The sequence below is a fragment of the Notolepis coatsorum genome (assembly GCF_963971535.1).
Source record: "Notolepis coatsorum genome assembly, chromosome: 19".
Classification (NCBI taxonomy): Eukaryota; Metazoa; Chordata; class Actinopteri; order Aulopiformes; family Paralepididae; genus Notolepis; species Notolepis coatsorum.
This window is the reverse complement of record NC_140183.1, coordinates 55,459,899-55,476,197: the sequence shown is the minus strand read 5'-3', so window position 1 is coordinate 55,476,197 and position 16,299 is coordinate 55,459,899. Positions and strand designations below refer to the sequence as shown.

General features: G+C 45.5%; 1 protein-coding gene across 1 annotated transcript in view; it reads left to right on the top strand.

Moving 5' to 3' along the window:
* LOC311246135 (cytochrome P450 4B1-like) overlaps nucleotides 1–16,299 on the top strand; it is a 55,469-nt gene that overhangs the window by 15,289 nt on the left and 23,881 nt on the right. Inside the window, exons 5-8 of the mRNA XM_084336244.1 lie at nucleotides 180–304; nucleotides 3,022–3,176; nucleotides 3,425–3,531; nucleotides 11,622–11,812. Coding sequence (XP_084192370.1) covers nucleotides 180–304; nucleotides 3,022–3,176; nucleotides 3,425–3,531; nucleotides 11,622–11,812 — 578 coding nt within the window. The remainder of the gene's footprint in view (nucleotides 1–179; nucleotides 305–3,021; nucleotides 3,177–3,424; nucleotides 3,532–11,621; nucleotides 11,813–16,299) is intronic.

Genomic DNA, 16,299 nt, shown 5'->3' with positions numbered 1-16,299 from the left:
ATATAATAATAATAACAACAAAAATAATGGTTATAACAACAACAATTATTACTATTATTTGATGCATTATTGTCAATGAGTTGACTATAATTTGTTGACTGAATTAATACTAACTGTATGGTTGAGTAATTTCTAGAAACTTCTTTGGGTCTCCTGCCTCTGTTCTTCCTCTCTCCCAGGACAAATGGGAGGGTTACGCCAAAACCAACGAATCATTTGAATTATTTGAACACGTGAGCCTCATGACACTGGATACCATCATGAAGTGTGCTTTCAGCTGCAACAGCAATTGTCAGACGGAAGGGTCAGTTGACGCCATGCCTAGATTATATATTTCCTCATTATTCAAAATACAGAAAAAGTACTATTTACAGTGCAGTTCCTTTGTATCTATCTAGTGTATGTCTTTATTTATTTAACCCTTGTGTGGTGTTCGGGACTGTGTGACCCATTTTCAATGTTTACTGAAAGAGAAATTATACAATTATTTTTTAAACCCGAGACTCATTGGCATTGGCTAATCTTCTGCCAAGAACATATAAAAAAACATTTTAATTGAGTGCACACTGCACCTCCTACACATTTAGCAAAGCACTTTAATTGATAAATGCGATCTAGCAAATATTAACTATATATGCTGTCTAGATTGCAAGTATTACACTTCCCACACAAGGGTTAATTATTTTATACAGAAGTAAGAGTTCTGTACAGAAAACATTCTCAATCAACTAGGGGTGTAACGGTACACGTATCCGTACTGAACCGTTTCAGTACTGGACCTAACGGTACGTTAACCACTAACGAACGCACAGAACTTATTTTTTTTGCGTGCAGAATTTAATTCAAAACTCCAAGTTCACCCCTTCCCAAAATATAATTTGCACAAAGGGCCGGTGTTCGTTCAACCCACACACAACACTGAGAGATTACCTGTAGTTTAGCATAGCCTCATAGTGTGGCGAACACACACACACACGCACACACACACTCTCTCTCTCTCTCTCTCTCTCTCTCTCTCTCTCTCTCTCTCTCTCTCTCTCTCTCTCTCTCTCTCTCTCTCTCAGTGCGTGAGGTGGGTGCTAGATTGAGAAGGGGCTGTCTCTCGGACATCAAATGAATGATATGAAACGGGACTTGCATGACGCTTTTTTCTCTATTCAATAACATTTTACCCGGAGCCTAGGGATTATTTACAATAAAGTGCTAAAACAAAGTGGGCTACTTACATTCTTGACGCTAGAACCGATGGTCGCGGTTGTTGTTGTTATTCATTAAGTTGCACGTTGTTCAGCTCAATGACGTCACATGGCTCTTATCCGTCATGCAGTGCATTCACAATTTAATAAAAAGTAAAAAAAAAATGTAACAAGTCTATTATTAATTTCAATATAGAATACTCATTGACAGCCCTACAAGTACATTAGTTACTGCACACATCACCCCTGAGTGGAACATGGAAAGCCAAACGTTCCCCCACTGTACCGAACCGTGACTTCAAAACTGAGGTACGTACCGAACCATGGTTTTTGTGTACCGTTACACCCCTACAATCAACTAGGGCTGTCCCCGACTAAGGATTTGGATGGTCGACTAGGATTGGCCAATTTTTTTTATTTTTTTTTATCATTCCATTTGGGCTGTGGGGGGTGCTTTATGTCTGAAGGAGTTGACTGAAGGCTTCTTGTCCTCTGCAAAAGCATGCAATTGGTCCACTGATGGATACATCTTGATATTTGTCTAGTCCAGTGTGTTCACTAGATGGGTGAAATCCTCTTTCAGTGCCTCTGTGCCTGTTTTCGTAGGCAGTTAGCCTCTGGTATGCGTGCCATTAGCATTAGCCACGCTTCTAGGCCTCTTTTCTTTTGGAAAGAATGATAAAAAAAAATATGAAAAATTTTATTAAAATTTTTTGACTACGGCTCCTTTCGACCGATTAGTCGACTAATCGATTAATAGGGGTCAGCCCTAGTACGTATGCACGCTATATAGGCGATCTTAAAAATCGATTCTCTGATTTCCTCAAAGCGATCGCCCACACACACACACACACACACACACACATAGGGCGAACGCTGAGATCTCAGCGAATACAACTCTGATTATCCCAAGACTTGTAAAATAGATTCCTTACCTCAGATCAGATGTTCTCCAAAACAAAAAGATCATTCCAATTCCTGATCGCCATTCCAAAAATCGATCGCTTTTATTGATCCAACGCTACATACTGTACATATGTATTCCACGCTGTTCTGAGGCTCCACAATGAATCCGATCGGCTCGGGTTACATGCCTGAGAAGTAAAATGTGGATTCCGGATTTTTCTTTTCTCATCCATTTTCATTGAGTCCATTCCAAAAGGGTGCATTACCATCTGGGAGAAGATAGGGGGCGGTTTTTTCACATCTGAGCTCCTACAGGGGCTGCATACCAACGGGAGACTCGGTTGATGAAATATGAATTCAGATCGCTAATAAAAAAATAAAACGATAATAAACGTCGTGGGCATTCAGGCATTGGGCTGATAAAACGTGATATGACGTTTTGGGCATTCAAAGTGTTAAGACATGTTTTTATATGGGTCGGGACACTATAAAAAAGACTATAGAGAATTGTAAAGTTTAAACCTTTTTAAATCTTAGACAAACGAAACACTTTGCTTTTATGAAATATTGTAAGCCGTCATTTGAGGCTTTATAAAAGCAGCACAATGAACACAAATCTGTCAGTGCCGAGTCCGACCTCATCAAAAATAACAAACAGCACTGCTTGTTGTAGTTAACAAAGAGAGGCAGGGTTAATGAGGCGTATGACGTTCGTTCCATTGGAGGCGCAAGATTTTGCAGGTGGGAGGGGGGGATAAAAGAAAGTTATTAAAAAGATAAATGTATTTCTCTTTTAAATATATATATTTTTTAATATATTCAAATTAGATTTTCCCGTTCGAATCTCGTGCTCATCGAACGAAGCTTCGAAGTATTTAAGACAGCCCTAGAAATCTCTAATATTGTTCTCACATTTCAGGGGGACAAACACTTACATCAAAGCAGTGTACGAGCTCAGTTATCTGGTTAACCTACGGTTCCGGACCTTCCCATACCACAACGATATCATCTTCCACCTCAGCCCACACGGCTTTCGCTACCGGAATGCATGCAAGGTGGCTCACAGTCACACGCGTAGGTTATTTTCTTTTTATATATATATACATTTATATATATTTATTTTATTTTTACGCATAGGTTCTGACATCACCAGGGACATCATCCCTGCATGTATGATAATGACTCTAATAATGATGAGCTGGTTGTTACCAAATCTTATATCATTATCATACTTAATCATAGAACACTGTACATATATATTTTGAGAGGTGTCTCACTACAGTGCACCTCCAATGCCTCTAATATTCCAATTTTCTTTGCAGATGAAGTCATAAGGAGGAGGAAAGAAGCACTAAAGGATGAGATGGAGCTTGGCAGGATACAAGCTAAGAGAAACTTGGACTTTCTTGATATCCTTCTTTGTGCAAGAGTATGTCACACATCATCACACCCTCAATACCTTGGTTTAGGTAGAACTCACCATACACCGTTGTCATTTCAGTGCTGCTGTTATGCAGCCATTCATCTGGAAAACCCAGATACTCTTGCAGCTAATTGTGTAGTGTGTGTGTGAGAGAGCTTCCGGGTGCAGTTTACTGACTCAAAGTCGAAGATTATTGGCCGCTAAACCTCTTTCCCTTTCCTGAAATGTCGACGGTGAATGCTCTAGAGCGATTTGGTGTTCTGGTAATAAATGGCTCTGAGTAGGTCTACCTACCCACTGCACAGCACCACAACCTGCATTATGCTTTACTTTACTGAAAAAGTTGTAAAGTTGAAATGCTTTCCTCATGTGGAAAATATGTAAACAAATCAGAATCTTACCATGTTTTTATATGTAAAACATGGCAGTTATTCCACATATATTATTCTTATACAGAATTTAGAGTATCCTCTGTATATGACTGGTAGGCCATAAGGTGAAGCCTGAAAAGTGGCTAGAAAATGATTTTCGTTCCCACGTCTGGGAACTACATTCTGAATGCATTTTTCCATCATGGACATTGGGTTAAAAGTTATCTGCAAGATATCCTGCCGAATTTAGTCAGGGGCCATAAATGTATATGTATGGAAATTACGAAACATTTGTTGGGAAGACAAATCTCTCTGAAATTGACATTTACACATGTACCTAAACATCTTGAGTCAAATATTGGTGCATTAGTATACTTGAATGTGAATTTATACCATGATATGCAGCTCATTTGTATAAAAAAAACGCTTTACCTTGTGATTCCCAACCTGCAATATTTAAGATGCTGGTACAATTTTCTAAAGATTGAGGTTGTACACATAAAACAGTTCAGTGGATAGTACAAAAATAGTACAAAAATACAAACAAATCACACTATACCTACTGTATAACCATAATCCCCTCACCACATACATCCCAACCCCAGTCCACACCCTCATCCACCACTGCACTTCCCAGGCAACACATGTTAATAATCCTCACCACTATCATCTGAGTCATCATCCCACATATCTCTATCCTCAGTTTCCTTATAAACATTTGCACAGTTTTGGCATTGACATAGATCTGTCCATGGCAGTTTGCAGAGACACAGGAACATCTTCCTGTCTCACATTTGCCTTGTTTGCAACCGCAGTGGACTACCTGCAACACACTACCAGGGGCCGGATTTGTAGTCATCCAGGTCACTGTTAACTGCCCATCCTCGACGTGCCACCCATTGCCAACCGGTGAAGGGGCACACATTACAGCTTTCAATGAATGTCTCATTATAGCTGCTTGGTAATTTGCCATTTTGCAGTGTTGGTACAAGGCGTCACTTGTCAGGGGCATAGAGAGTTCTGGCAAAGCCGATGACACCATGCAGAATGCTTTGTATCTTGCATCATTCACATTCTTAGCTGATGGCTGCCCATACAGGTGGCACACATATTTGCTAAGACCATCAAAGGTAGACTGGTGTAGGGTAAAACTGCTACCCAGTTCTGTAAATGCAGTCAGGTACTCCTTTTTCTCACAAACAACAGAAAATGTTTGTGCACACTTTCTTTCTGAACGGACGTAAGATGCATATAACATTGTTTAGAAACCTTTTGCGAACTTTAGAAGATATTTTTTGTCCATTTTCGTCCTCTTCTGTACTCGCCGATATGTACTCCGTGGATTCCATGCTACTGCTAGACTGTTTACACAAATTTGTTGTCATCCCACGTCCGTAACCTGGCAACAAAGCGGCTGCTATTGGTCGAGTGCAAGACACGTGACAGAACTCGCACCACTTACATCAAATATATCGAAGGTTATCCTATAACCCTAGTTATATGAATACTGGCTGAGCGTCTCGCTCTGCCATTATGAGATGTCATCTCATGCACCTATTGTGCGCATGAAAAAATTGCACATGCACGACACTTGCACGTGACCACGCCTACTCCCGTGTGTGCCTACAAGACACAGGGAGTGGTCAGTCACGTCCACGCCCTTCCAAGTCTGAATTCCATGCATGAAAAACATCCAAGGGTCCTCAGGGATTCGCGTCCACCCGCCCGTCCTAACGAAGGGGGGGAGGCAGTCAACTACAACCAATGTGCGAAAAAGTAAACCAGTCACCCTAGAACGCACAGTGCAAGCGGGACCACGTGTGACATAGCACTCCGCGGTCCACACCCACACACACCTGCTAGCCCACTTGATGGCGGGATGCAGGAGAGGTCCCGGAGCCCCCCGGTCATGTCCATGAGGTAAAACCTAACAAAAGAGCCCGGGGAGGACCAGGAGGCCGCAGCACAGATGTCCCCCACCGAGGCCCCCCCAAACAGGGCAGCGGAGGCCACCACTCCACGAGTGGAGTGTGCCCCGACGCCTGCGAGGGGAACCTGTCCAGCCAAAGTGTAGCAGAGGGCAATGCCCTCGCACAACCAATGTGACAGGCGTTGCTTGGACAGCGCCTTAAGGCCTCTGCATGCTACAGAAACTTCAAAGCAACTTCAACACAACATCGACAAAGCAACGGTGTTGCAGACACATTACCTTTATACTTCTGCAAAATCAACGCGCAGCCTATGATGCAACAAAATGTACCCCGGATGTGCGGCTCGAGCGCGCCCAGCCCGCCTGAATACTTTGGGCAGCCGAAGGTGCGCACTCTAGCAATTACAAACGGATTTCCCTTCTCAACCATACATCGTTAGTATAATAATAGCCCTGTTTATGTTTGTTTTCGCTTGTGTTCTTGTATATAGTGTAATATAGTTATATCGCCACATCAACCCAGTCCATCCCCATTGTTTCCCCAATCTCCTTCCACGGATTCATCGTCATAATGCTATCCTTGTAGTCTTTAGACCCGCTATTATATAAATGTTGGTACTTTCGGACCTCCTCTGCAATACGTTCCTGCATTTGATTCATTTTAAACAAACAATTAAACAAGTGTAATGAAACAATACACTAGCTATCAAGCTCCTGTCAGAAAGTTTTCTTTTGGTCTCGAGCCAGGAAAACACTAGAAGTGACAGACAGCCCCGCCCCCATTCACTACCAACCAATCACTGCTACGCAATACCAACGCAACGGGTCTTTAGATTAGATTTTGGAGACAGGTACGCAACGTCCTCGCAACACAGTCTACAAGACTGTCTGCAACAAGCGCGCTGAAATCGCGCCGATGTTGTGTTGAAGTTGCTTTGAATTTGCTGTAGCATGTAGAGGCCTTTACCCGCGTGAGAGCCACTGTAACAAACAACAGTTGATCGTAGCCCTGAGATCCTGCGTGCGACTAAGGCAAACCTTCAGCGCACGGACAGGACATAACAGGAGAAGACTCGCCTCCAACTCACTAGTGTGAGGAGGAGTAAAGTAAGTAAGTAAGTAAGTAAACTTTATTTGTATAGCACCTTTCTCAGATAAAATCACAAAGTGCTTCACAGAAGTAAAACATAGCAACATAGAGATGAACGCACTACACATAAAACAATTCTGACACATCGTAAGCATAGTTACAATTAAATAACTAAATATGAGTGCAACTAAAAACAAAACAACAATTATAAATAAATAAACAACGTATACAACCAGGAATTATTTAAAAGCCTGTCTGAATAAAAACGTTTTCAACTGTTCCTTAAAAGTGGATAGGGAGTCAAGTGAACGCATAGAAAGGGGGAGGGTGTTCCAAAGGGTAGGGGCCATAAATTGGAAGGACCGGTCACCTTTTGTTATTAACCGGGTCCGTGGGACAACCAGGAGATTTTGGTGGGAGGACCTAAGTGCACGACTGGGGGAGTAGGGGCGCAGTAAATAAAAAATGTACACAGGGGATCTACCTTGGAGGGCTTTAAAAGTTAAAACAAGAATTTTAAAATGGACACGATAATTAATGGGGAGCCAATGTAGAGTGGATAAAATGGGGGTGATGTGGGCACGCCTACTTGTCCCAGTTAAAAGCCTTGCCGCTGCATTTTGAATGATTTGCAAGCGGTTTAGCACAGATTTATCCAGACAGGTAAAAATTGAATTGCAATAGTCCAGGCGTGATGAAATAAAAGCATGGATGATCATTTCCATTTCAGCTCTAGAAACAACAAATCTTAATTTGGCAATGTTTCTGAGCTGATAAAAACATGACCGTGTGAGCTGGTTGACATGGCTGTTAAAAGACAGAGAGTCATCAAAAATTACACCTAAGTTCCTCACATGAGGTTTGACACACTGACCTAAGGGTCCAATAGAATTTTTTATAATGGGGATGATGTGGTCGGGAGCAATAATGAGGGCTTCTGTCTTACTTGCATTAAGCTGAAGGAAATTATCAGCCATCCAGCTCTTGATGGCATCGATGCATTCATTAATAATGCAAAAACGATTACACTCACTGGGCTTAAAAGAACAATACAATTGGATGTCATCCGCATAAAATTGATAAAATATTCCATTAAAACGTTTAATAATCTGGCTTAGGGGAAACATATATAGGGAGAACAGCATTGGCCCTAGCACAGAACCCTGCGGAACCCCACAGGACAGTGGGGTAGAGTCCGACATGAACTGACCCACTGACACAGAAAAGCTTCTATCAGCTAGGTAAGATGAGAACCATCTCAGTGCTGACCCAGAGATCCCAAACACATCATTGAGCCTACGCACCATAACCACATGATCAACCGTGTCAAAGGCTGCGCTGAGGTCCAATAAAACTAATAGTGAGTGTTTACCATCATCTGCAGCCATTACAATGTCATTGGTAACCTTAAGAAGGGCTGTTTCGGTGGAATGAAATTTCCGAAAGCCTGATTGGAATGGGTCATGCAGGAGGGTGAAACGCCTGAAGCACAATATCCCTGGAGCGATAAGAGCACCGGATATTCTTTGGCACGAAGGCCGGATTAGGCCTCAGAGTCGCACTGCTATTGGCCCGAATAGACAGGCACTCTGACCGCACCGAGAGAGCACACAGCTCACCCACGCGTTTAGCGGAGATGATGGCCAAAAGGAACGCGGTCTTAAAGACAGACGATCCAATGGCTCCTGCTCAAGAGGCTCAAACGGGGCCCCCAACAGCCTTTCCAGGAACAGTTGGAGGTCCCGACTCGGAGACAGAGCACGTTCCACAGGCTTGAGACACCGTGCGCCAAGCAGGAAACGTCTCATGAGAGGGTGGCTGAACAGTGTTCTGCCCTCAAAGCCCACATGACAAGAAGATATAGCTGCGGCGTATACCTTCACTGTCGAGGCCGATCGCCTATCCAGGATAGACTGGAGGAAGGACAGAACCGAGTCCAGGGGGCATGACACCGGGTCCAGGCCCCCAACCTCACACCATTCTCGAACCATACGCCACTTCCCTGCATAACCGCGGTAGTGGACGGAGCGCGCGAGTTCTGGATGGTGTTAACCACAGTAGAGTTAAGACGCATCCCCTCCAGATTCACCCTTTCAGCAGCCAAGCCATTAGAGGCTGCCCCAGAACAGGAGGCAGAAACAGTGTTCTGCGTGCCTGAGAGAGGGCCCGCAGTGACCACGGAACAGGCCACGGCGGGGCCACCAAGAGCTGAATCAGGGCCGGGAACCACACAGCTGTGCCCCGGTCCGGCGCGACCAGGATCAAAGTCCTGCGCTCCTGACGTAACCGCTCCAACAGCTGAGCTATCAGGTGTATGGGGGGGAACGTGTACAGAATCCCGGGCGGCCACGGACCGAATCGGTCGCCGCCCGGTGGAGACAGGGGGGAGCGTACTCCTCCCTGTCTGTTGATATACGACGCCGACGTCGTGCTGCCCGTCCTGATCAGAACATGCTCGCCCATCACATGATGGCCGAGCTGTCTGAGGACTAGAAGCACTGCCTTCAATTCCAACACATTGATATGTAGTGCAGACCGGGCAGCATGGTCCTTGCCAGCTGCCCCCTACTGCGTCGGTCCGACACGTTCCCCCCCATCCCGTGAGGGAGGCGTCGGTGAAGACCGTGACGTGTGACAGCCTGCTGCCCATGGGGACCCCGCCGGTGAGGGCCCCAGGCCCCCCCCAGTGGGCGAGGTCCCCCAGTACTGACATGGGAACCTTCAGCTGCTTCCACTTGACTCTCACAGGGTCTATTTTCATACTGAAAAACCTACCTCTGTATCCTCCTCATGAAGAGGAGGCCAAGAGGGTGGCTGCACGGTGGGGGGCGGCGTGGGGCCCCAGTCAAATACCACCTGCGCCTCCGTGGACAGACCAAAAAGTCCATCCACGGAGAGGGGAGCCCTGAGGAGGAGAACCCTCCTCTCCTCCTCCAGGGGAGATTGCTCCAACCAAATATGTCTGTGAACAAGAGTCGACAGCATCCTAGCCCTCCCTGCGGTTATTGCCTGCGGCTGGGTCGAAAGCTGAATAACCTCAAAACCTCGCGCGATGGTTTTGACGTCGGCTAGTCCTAAGACCCCATCACTCGACACCATTTTCGACAGAAAAACAGCAAATTGAGTTGCTGCTAAATTCTGTACTGCGGCGGTATAAGCTTCAACAGCCCACTCAGCCACCTGCCGGGCCGACTCGCCCCTTGGCGTCGGCTACCGGGCGGGATACCGCTCTACCATGTCAGGACAAAGGAGCACGGCACACCAGTGGCGGCTGCTGACCAATTCTATTTACTAGTGAAGCACTGCCTCACTAGTAGTTATGCAATAACCTCCACTGCGGCACACCTGTCCTGAGCCCCGTCGTCAGACCGTCCACCCGTGCAAGGGATGAATGAATGAAAACTTTATTAACAGATTGCAGAATGGGCACACTTACCATGGCCCAATACACACAACTGCTAAGGGGATGCAGACCAGAGAAAAACGTTTGTCTTGTCTACATCAGGGTCCCCCATTTTCAATTCATAGATTCATAAATGCATAGGGTAGACAAGCCTCAGATACCGTTTGACCTACAGCAATGCAATGGTTAACAGTGGGAACTGAACGCAGCCCCGGTGGGACAACACGTGGGAGCAGCGTCCCGAAAGGCAACAGAATTAGTAGCAGCTGCGCGCGCCATGATAAATGGAAAAACATTTAACAACGTGTCACAGTCATCCAAATACACAGCCCCCCGCGCCATCACACTGCCCGGTCGTCACACGGGACAACAAGCAGTAGTGAAAACGCTAGTACTAAAACTTGCCGTGTCGGCCCCCCTACCTGTGCGCGGCGTAGCTCGAACGCCGCGCGAAGTCCCTCGGTTCACTGCCAGAATCGAGGACAGACCAGAAAAGGGCCGACGTTCCATCCGGACGCGCCGAGGAGGGTCCGGGGGCTGGCGAACCTCTGGCGAAAGTCCAACATTGCTTAATTTCTCTTTTCGCTTCATGATAACGTTCCACCTGGTTGAAGTGCATATGAACAAATCCACGGATGGAAAAAGACAAGGAGTAGGCGTGGTCACGTGCAAGTGACGTGCATGTGCAATTTTTTCACGCGCACAATAGGTGCATGAGATGACATCTCATAATGGCAGAGCGAGACGCGATTGGCCAGTATGAATATATAACTACGCGATGACCAAAGTATCCGTTCGTAAGGAAAGATCTAGTCCCGACTTTAAAAGTATAATTGCGCAAAACCGGCAGGATAGTAGATGGAGAACTTTTAATTCCTAAATCTACACAAATAGATCTTTCACCCAGAGTGAACATTTCGTAGTTCCCAATGTGGGAACGGGATGAAACGATAACGGGGTTCACCTTAATATGGCCTATGGGCAATCATTTATAAAAATAAATGAATACAAAATAAATAAATAAAACACATACTGTAGCATTTGATGAAATTAGTAAAGTAGTGATATCTGAAGGCGGAAATTATGCCACAGTACTTTTAGTAGACAGTGGAAACACAGTACCTGACGTCAGACTCTTGACTCCAAAGAGTCTGTATGTGTGATACTATGCAACAAAATAAACCTAAACTCATATATTCTTGAACTTTGATTTGCTATTGCACACTACTGTGATGGCATCAACAAAGAGCACATCAGATTATTTACTATATTATTAGTTGACCTCTTCTATCTTCCTGTCAGGATGAACAGCAGCAGGGTCTGTCAGACGAGGCCATCCGAGCAGAGGTGGACACCTTCATGTTTGAGGGCCATGACACCACAGCCAGTGGGATCTCCTTTGCCCTCTATGCTCTGGCCTGCAACCCAGAGCACCAGCAGATCTGCAGGGATGAGATCATCGAAGCCCTGGATGGCAAGGACACCATGGCATGGTAGGAACTGTGTTCAGACAGATCACCATCTTGTGGAAGTCAGTGATTCGTGTATGCTCTCTTGTTTGGGTTAGCTAACACATTGGTTCCCAGATATAACCCATGGGCCCTTGAGGTTGTTAATGTTTGACAACGGTAGTGCAGAGAGATGAGCAACACAACTGAATGGGTTCCAAGGGTGTTTAACCTCTTAACGTGTATATGTCCCGACGTGCCAGTGCGCGTAACGCACAAAAGTCACGGCACTAGCGGATCTGGGCTTCATTTTTCGCCAAACATACAAATTACAGTTAGAAAGATCTATTTGTTGCCGTTAGAACTCCACCTCACTCGACCAAATCCGTGCCTCGGTCCTCGTGCAAGGATTCGATTCCAACGAAATGTGAGGGACTGCAACATACTATGTTTCACGGAGACATGGTTGAAGCCAGCAACACCGGATTAAAACATCATCCCATCGGATTCCTTCTCTGTCTTCCGAGCTGACCAAACTGAAGAGCCAGGAAAGTCCATTTGTGGAGGGGTTTGCTTCCTCACTAACAACGGCTGGTGTAGTCCCAAGGAGGTGAAGATTCTTTCCCGCTCCTGCTCGCCGGACCTTGAACATTTGTCCATCCTTTGTCGCCCGTTCTATCTCCCCCGGGAATTCACAGCCATCATAACAACTGCCGTTTACATTCCACCGCAAGCCGACACCGCCAGAGCTCTGGCCGACCTACAGGACTATTTGAATCAACACCAAAACAAACATCCGGACGCGGCTATGATCGTAGCCGGTGACTTCAACAAGGCTAATTTGAAAAAAGTTATGCCAAACTTTTACCAACATATCAAATGCACAACTAGGGGCGGGAATACGTTGGATCACTGCTACACCCCTTTCAAACAGGGCTATAAGGCAGTACCAGCGCCTCCGCTAGGTAAATCAGATCATGACGCCATATTTCTTTTGCCAAGCTAGAAACAATGAGCCCGAGAGGCTGTTGTGTCACGAGAGGTGAAGCAGTGGTCCGAGAGCTCAGAGGCCACGCTACAGGACGCACTGGATGACGTCGACTGGGGGATGCTCCGGTCGAGCTCCAGTGACGTCAGTGAATATGCTGATGTTGTTGTTAGCTTCATAGCAACATTAGCTGACGGTATTATCCCCACAAAGAAGGTGCGGGTTTTCCCAAACCAGAAACCGTGGGTGGACAATTCCATCCAAGTGGCCCTGAATGCTCGTACCGCTGCTTACAACTTGGGCCGAGCATCGGGAAATATGGAAGAGTATAAGGTAGCAGCCTATATGCTACGCAAGGAGGTGCGGGCTGCAAAACGGCGATATGCGAACAAGATGGAGACACAGATGGCACAGAACGACACGAGAGGCTTATGGCGGGGAGTACGAACGATAACTGATTATAAAGTCAGCCCCCCCTCAATAGTGAGTGCCGATGCCTCTCTCGCGGATGAACTCAACTCCTTTTACGCCAGGTTTGGAGCGAGCAGTGGGGACGTTAGCTCACCGGCTAATGGCGTCACTGACGTGCCAGCTGCCGCGGGAGGGGGGGGCTCATCCGCGGACACACACACACACACACACACACACTCATTGACGGAACACAGCATGATATTAATGTTCATGGGTATAAAATACTCGGAAAGCGGCTGGCCCAGATGGGATAACAGGACGAATACTTAAGTCCTGTGCAAACCAGCTGGCCCCAGTATTTACATCCATATTCAATATATCCCTGGCTGAGTCCGTGGTCCCTGCCTGCTTCAAAATGTCAACTATAATCCCTGTGCCAAAAAACTCTTCTCCAACAGGCCTTAATGACTACAGACCGGTGGCACTCACCTCTGTGGTCATGAAATGCTTTGAGAGGCTGGTCAAGGATTACATCTGTGCCTCCCTCCCTAGTAACATGGACCCACTGCAGTTTGCATACAGGGCAAACAGGTCCACTGACGATGCGGTCTCCCAAGTACTGCACAACACACTATCTCACCTTGACAGTCAGAAGGGGGGCTATGTGAGATTGCTGTTCATTGACTATAGTTCAGCTTTCAACACCATAGTCCCCACCAGACTGGTTGACAAGCTGATCGATCTGGGTCTGAGCTCCGCCATGAGTGCCTGGATCCTGGACTTTCTAAGTGACAGGCCCCAGGCGGTTAGGGTGGGGGGTCATACCTCCAGCAAAATCACCCTGAGTATCGGGTCTCCCCAGGGCTGCGTTCTGAGCCCCCTGCTGTACTCACTGTACACGCATGACTGTGTGGCCAGTTTAAGCTCCAACTCCATAGTGAAGTTTGCAGATGACACAGTGGTGGTGGAGCTGATCTCTAACAATGACGAGAAGGCCTATCGGGAGGAGGTTTACAAACTGGCACGCTGGTGCCGGGACAACAGCCTACTCCTGAACATTGGTAAAACCAAAGAGCTGATCATGGATTTTAGGAGAATACAGCAGGGGACACACGCCGTTGTGGATAAACAGGGCTATTGTGGACAGGGTGAGCAGTTTCAAGTACCTGGGAGTCCACATCACAGAGGACCTGACATGGTCTACACACATAGATTCTGTGGTGAAAAAGGCGAAACAGCGCCTCTATCACCTGAGACAGCTAAGGAAGTTCAGAGTATTGGGGAAGATACTCCACTCCTTCTACTCAGGGCTGTAGAGAGCATTCTGACTGGAAACATCACTGCCTGGTTTGGAAACAGCACGGCACAGGACTTTTTTTTACCATGCATATCTTTTATCTATTTAATTTTTTCAATTTAATTTTTTTCTATGCCTATTTTATTCTATTTTATTATTGTATTTTGCACAATCAATGCGGACATGACTACCCGCATTTCACTGTATGCCCTGGTATGTATGTGACAAATAAACCTCTTGATTCTTGAGTTACATGACGATATGTCAGGCAAGCGTCTTTTTACGCGGCGCACGACAGATGACCACCCCGGACTCCCGACGGTCCAGAATTGTATTCACCCACGTGGGGGGGGGGGGATTTAGTTGAAAGTTGACAAGCGAAAACCAGAAGTCAATCACACTTCAGAATGAACGGCCGTGGATGAGGAAATGGATTTTAGAGAGCCTTTCTTTTTTGTCGCACGGTTTACCCGGATCTCTCTCAAAGACCCATTTCTGAACAGATTTTTATAAGATTTGGACCTGAACTACATAAGACTTCAGGCTATGGATCCGCTGTGTTTTCCAGCGTATACCTATTTTTTAAATATATATATTTCTTTATATTGTGAGTACACAAGTTCAAGTTCAGACCAGTGTTACGTAATTTCGTCAGCTATTTTTTATTTTAGTTTTAGTCTTAGTCATGTCTCAAATGCACTTTTTCATCATATTTAGTCACCTTTATCTATTTTTCATTTAGTCAAGTTTTAGTCGACTACAGGTCTGAGTATTTTCGTTTTAGTCTTTTGTTTAGTTTCGATTTAGTATTTTTTGTTTAGTCTCGCCACTCAGTTACAGCCTCATAAGTTGGCGTGAGCTTTTTCTAAACAAAAAAAGCGAATGTTAGTGCTAGCTGATTAGACTTATGTAAGCTATTTAATGTGTTCTATTGTGGTGGATCAACATAATGTAGCGATCCGTCATGCAGTACTGTAGGGAAGAAAGAGGATAGTTTCCTTTTCTGTATGGTGCTTTATTTACAGCTCAATATGGGGTTTTACATGTTAATACTTCCCTTCTCATAAACAACACAGCTACCTGCTAATACGCTAGCTTCACAACAACAACGTAACATCCGGTCCGTCCTCCCATATCTCCCGGGGGGAAACAACACCCCCAGCATAACCGTGGTGCCCCTAAGACCATACAACTAGAGCGACACACAAAACCCCAGAACATTATAATAATTCACCCACGGAACGATGTGTTGGGGTTAACACATTCGGGGCCATTGGGATCCGTCTAATCCCACTCTATACGGCCAGCATATCAAAACAAACTTTCATTGTGCGTGAGGCTGTTTGTAGAGCTAAATCTATACTTTATATTATTGCTATCTGTCCATTCTCATTGTCAATTGACACTATAAACCAGGGGTCAGCAACCTTTTTGACATGGAGTGCCTGTTTGAAATATAGTTGTAACTAGTGTGCCTCAACAATATTCCATGCATCGTAATTTTTTTTCTCTCATAATCAGGTATTTTTTATGAAATATTTTACATTATTACATCATTATTGTTATTGTTATTATTAACAATATTATTATGATGGTTGTATCAACCCTAAATCTGAGTTTGGGGGGGGGGGGGGTGAAATGCAGACAAACAGCTGCATACAGTGCGACCATTTCACTCACATTTGCCCGTTCATTTTTGGACACATCACCCATCGGTGTGTGTACTGTACGTGTGCTGTCATAGCTCCACCTACAGGCCTAATGGAGAACACCAGGAGAACACCAGGATGTGAATGGAGGGTGAATGTGAGGTATATCGTGTAAATAAGTTTTGAT